At 51.5% G+C, this 5,000-nt stretch overlaps 1 protein-coding gene across 1 annotated transcript in view; it reads right to left on the bottom strand.

Annotated features, from left to right (window-relative positions):
• Positions 1–5,000, bottom strand: part of LOC143296179 (uncharacterized) — a 180,099-nt gene that overhangs the window by 116,935 nt on the left and 58,164 nt on the right. The window contains exon 2 of the mRNA XM_076607988.1: positions 1,319–1,354. Coding sequence (XP_076464103.1) covers positions 1,319–1,354 — 36 coding nt within the window. The remainder of the gene's footprint in view (positions 1–1,318; positions 1,355–5,000) is intronic.

The raw sequence follows: 5,000 nt of genomic DNA, 5'->3' as shown, positions 1-5,000 counted from the left end.
TCAGCATTGTGGGCTTTTGACTTGGTGAATATCAAATAAAGATGGCAACGATTCAGGCATTTCACTACAGTCAGCATTGTGGGCTTTTGACTTGGTGAATATCAAATAAAGATGGCAACGATTCAGGCATTTCACTACAGTCAGCATTGTGGGCTTTTGACTTGGTGAATATCAAATAAAGATGGCAACGATTCAGGCATTTCACTACAGTCAGCATTGTGGGCTTTTGACTTGGTGAATATCAAATAAAGATGGCAACGATTCAGGCATTTCACTACAGTCAGCATTGTGGGCTTTTGACTTGGTGAATATCAAATAAAGATGGCAACGATTCAGGCATTTCACTACAGTCAGCATTGTGGGCTTTTGACTTGGTGAATATCAAATAGAGATGGCAACGATTCAGGCATTTCACTCCCGTCAGCGTTGTGGGCTTTTTGACTTGTTGGTGAATGTCAAATAAAGATGGCAACGATTCAGGCATTTCACTGCTATCAGTATATAGGAAAATAGTCTGACTATCAAAAAGAGGAGGAGAAGAAGATGGAGGAGGAGGTGATGGTGGAAGAGGATGAAGAGGAGGGGGAGGGAAGAAGAAGAAGAAGAAGAGGAGAGTATTTCATGATCTCCAATAAGAGAAACTGCATTTGTGTTAAATACATGAACGACACACAAATATCACAGTTATTTGAGATGCATACCAATACCTCAGAAAATAAACTCTGAAATGTTAACCTGAATAAATGCTGAAGAAGATGAGCGAAAAAGAAAAAGAAAAAAAAAAAAAGGAAGAAACGGAAGTATGAGCGGAATGAATTGGGTGGGGGAAGAAAACAACCCACTTTCTTCTTCACTCAACACCTCTTTTATCGAGTGAAGCCAGCGTGAACTGGACACACGCCCAGCATTCACACTGGCCCACGTGGACTGAGTAATGTCCACCTTTCAGACAGGGCACCGTTGTTGCAATGAAGTCAGAAGGTGAAGAGAGAAGGACATTGACGGGGCGACAGGAAAGGAACGTGCACAGAGACTGAGACAGGTGGGCTGAGAGACAGAGACAGAAATACAGAGACAGAGAGAGAAACAGAGAGAGAGAGAGAGAGAGAGAGAAGAAACAGAGAGAGAGAGAGAAGAAACAGAGAGAGAGAGAGAGAGAGAGAATGAGAGAGGGAGAGGTAGATGGTATATGCGGGGAAAAGGGAAATGTCAGCGCTGAATAAGTGAACCAGAGACAGACAGACAGACAGACAGACAGAGACGGAAAGAGACAGAGACAGAGAGCTTTTACACCACAGATTTCAAATAAACGACTTACGTGTTTGAAGTATTTCTCCTGGGTTGACACGGACAGCTGAAACCCAAACAGAAAATGGAACAAGGGTCAGTCAGTTCTTCTCACTGGTTTCCTGGCAATTCCTGACAACACGATCCAGACACACATGCATTTATTTTAAAAAAACACAGTAACACTCATACAACAGATGTGGTGTAGAGACTGGGCGAGGGTTTGGTGGTGGTGGGTGGGTGGGTGGGGGGGTGGGGGTGGGGTTAGAGGGGTGCATTGAGAACAAGACAGACATCACCACCCAGCTATTAGTGGAGCGATGGGGCATCGGGTAGAGGGATCATCAGTCATGCCACTAGTATAAGAACTTAACAAGCTACCCCCCCCCCCTCCACAGAGTGCCAAATGACCTCGGCGACAGAAGTTATGAATGACCCCAGCGACTGATGTCACAATTTGCTGGGAATCCTACAAGACATCTTGTGCAACGACGGGTGCAATAGCCGAATGGTTAAAGCGCTGGACTTTCAATCTGAGGGTCCTGGGTTCGAATCTCGGTGCACCTGGTGGGTAAAGGGTGGAGATTTTTACGATCTCCCAGGTCAACATATGTGCAGACCTGCTAGTGCCTGAACTCCCTTCGTGTGTATGCGCACGCAGAAGATCAAATACGCACGTTAAAGATCCTGTAATCCATGTCAGCGTTCGGTGGGTTATGGAAACAAGAATATACCCAGCATGCACACCCCCGAAAACGGAGTATGCCTGCCTACATGGCGGGGCAAATAAAAAACAAACAAACAAACGGTCATAAACGTAAAATGTTACATGTCTGTCCGAGTGTGTATGTGTGTGCGTCTGAAATCTGATTGAATGACACAGGAAACGAATGATGAGCGCCCAGTGGCAGCCGTCAGTCGGCTCTACCCAGGTAGGCAGCCTGTGGTGCAAATGTCCCCGTGTATGTAAAGCGCTTAGAGCTTGGTCTCTGGCCGAGGATAGGCGCTATAGAAGTATCCACATCAATCAATCAAACAGTCTTGAATATCGCCATATCTTCTACAAATCCACCACCCTCTTATAATGGGTGATGAGAATATTGAGAATGGAGAAGTGTTGAGCAGACAGCCTTGCGATCAGATCTTGCAGTGTGGGCTTCGTGTCATGGATGAATGATTTTATCATTCCTCGACAATCTTCACCTGTAGTCTTCACACTGTTGCTGACATGGTTTTTGTTTTATTTTCGTTTTTAACCTACTGCCGTGTGTGTGTGTGTGTGTGTGTGTGTGTGTGTGTGTGTGTGTGTGTGTGTGTGTGTGTGTGTGTGTGTGCGTGCGTGCGTGCGTGTGTGTGTGTGTGTGTGTGTGTGTGAGAGAGAGAGAGAGAGAGAGAGAGAGAGAGAGAGAGAGAGAGAGAGAGAGAGAGACGCCCCTTTGGGTAACAAGGCCCGGGAAAATTAACCATCCAGCCTCTCTCTCTCTCTCTCTTTGTGCCTGTCTGTCTCTCTTCCTCCCCCTTCTCTCTCTCTCTCTCTCTCTCCCCCCCCCCTGTCTGTCTCTGTGCACTCGCGCGCGCCTGTGTGGGAAGGTCTGTCAGTGGGTGCGTTATTGGAAAACAATTACTCAGACAATGGTTACGACGTTACTTAGTATTCAAGCATTAACTTACTCTGTAACATTTAGTAGGGCGGTGAACTGGATAGTAAAGATGGCAGAGTAGTTAAAAAAAAAAAAAAAAAGAGAGAGAGAGAGAGAGAGAGAGAGAGAGAAACAGCGTGTGTGTTAGTGTGTGTGTGTGTGTGCGCGCGCGCTGCACAAAGCCACGTGGGTTGGTAGGTGCAAGGAAGCACAGGGGGACAGGGCCATGCACGCTGTGACGTCAGTGGACACACGGTCTCCGTCATGCGTTGTCCGTGGTGACGACACCAGCGGCAGGTGACCGTCTCTGTGCCCACAGCTGACCACAGCTGACCACAGCCACAGAGCACAGGGCCCAGTCGGCGCTCACTCCCACCCATCGCTTGACTGATTGATTGATTCATTACCTAGTTATGTCACTTGTCACCAGATAGCATCCCCGACCCAACCAACCCCCAATGCCTATCACTCTTCCCTCCCCCTCCATCAATCCATCAATCCAGACAGTCTCTGTCCCCCCCCCCTTCCCCTCCATCAATCCATCAATCCAGACAGTCTCTGTTCCCCCCCCCTCCCCCTCCCCCTCCATCAATCCATCAATCCAGACAGTCTCTGCCCCCCCTTCCCCTCCCTCAATCCATCAATCCAGACAGTCTCTGTCCCCCCTCCCCCTCCATCAATCCATCAATCCAGTCTCTGTCCCCCCCTCCCCCTCCATCAATCCAGACAGTCTCTGCCCCCCCCTCCCCCTCCATCAATCCAGACAGTCTCTGCCCTCCCTTCCCCTCCATCAATCCATCAATCCAGACAGTCTCTGTCCCCCCTCCCCCTCCATCAATCCATCAATCCAGTCTCTGTCCCCCCCCCTCCCCCTCCATCAATCCAGACAGTCTCTGCCCCCCCCTCCCCCTCCATCAATCCAGACAGTCTCTGCCCCCCCCTTCCCCTCCATCAATCCATCAATCCAGACAGTCTCTGTCCCCCCTCCCCCTCCATCAATCCATCAATCCAGTCTCTGTCCCCCCCCCTCCCCCTCCATCAATCCAGACAGTCTCTGCCCCCCCCCTCCCCTCCATCAATCCAGACAGTCTCTGTCCCCCCCCTCCCCCTCCATCAATCCATCAATCCAGACAGTCTCTGTCCCCCCCCTCCCCCTCCATCAATCCATCAATCCAGACAGTCTCTGTCCCCCCCCCCTCCCCCTCCATCAATCCATCAATCCAGTCTCTGCCCCCCCCTCCCCCTCCCTCAATCCATCAATGCAGACAGTCTCTGCCCCCCCCTCCCCCTCCATCAATCCATCAATGCAGACAGTCTCTGCCCCCCCTCCCCCTCCATCAATCCATCAATCCAGACAGTCTCTGTCCCCCCCCTCCCCCTCCATCAATCCATCAATCCAGTCTCTGTCCCCCCCCCTCCCCCTCCATCAATCCAGACAGTCTCTGCCCCCCCTTCCCCTCCATCAATCCATCAATCCAGACAGTCTCTGCCCCCCCTTCCCCTCCATCAATCCATCAATCCAGACAGTCTCTGTCCCCCCTCCCCCTCCATCAATCCATCAATCCAGTCTCTGCCCCCCCCCCTCCCCCTCCATCAATCCAGACAGTCTCTGTCCCCCCCCTCCCCCTCCATCAATCCAGACAGTCTCTGTCCCCCCCTCCCCCTCCATCAATCCAGACAGTCTCTGTCCCCCCCCTCCCCCCTCCATCAATCCATCAATCCAGTCTCTGCCCCCCCCCCCTCCTCCTCCCTCAATCCATCAATGCAGACAGTCTCTGCCCCCCCTCCCCCTCCATCAATCCATCAATGCAGACAGTCTCTGCCCCCCCCCCTCCCCCTCCATCAATCCATCAATCCAGACAGTCTCTGTCCCCCCCCCTCCCCCTCCATCAATCCATCAATCCAGTCTGTCCCCCCCCCCTCCCCCTCCCCCTCCATCAATCCATCAATGCAGACAGTCTCTGCCCCCCCCCCCCTCCCCCTCCATCAATCCATCAATGCAGACAGTCTCTGCCCCCCCTCCCCCCTCCATCAATCCAGTCTCTGCCCCCCCTCCCCCTCCATCAATCCATC

The sequence above is a fragment of the Babylonia areolata genome, chromosome 21, assembly GCF_041734735.1.
Source record: "Babylonia areolata isolate BAREFJ2019XMU chromosome 21, ASM4173473v1, whole genome shotgun sequence".
Lineage (NCBI taxonomy): Eukaryota > Metazoa > Mollusca > Gastropoda > Neogastropoda > Buccinidae > Babylonia > Babylonia areolata.
Note: the sequence above shows the minus strand (reverse complement) of the source record. Positions and strands in the feature narration are given on the sequence as shown.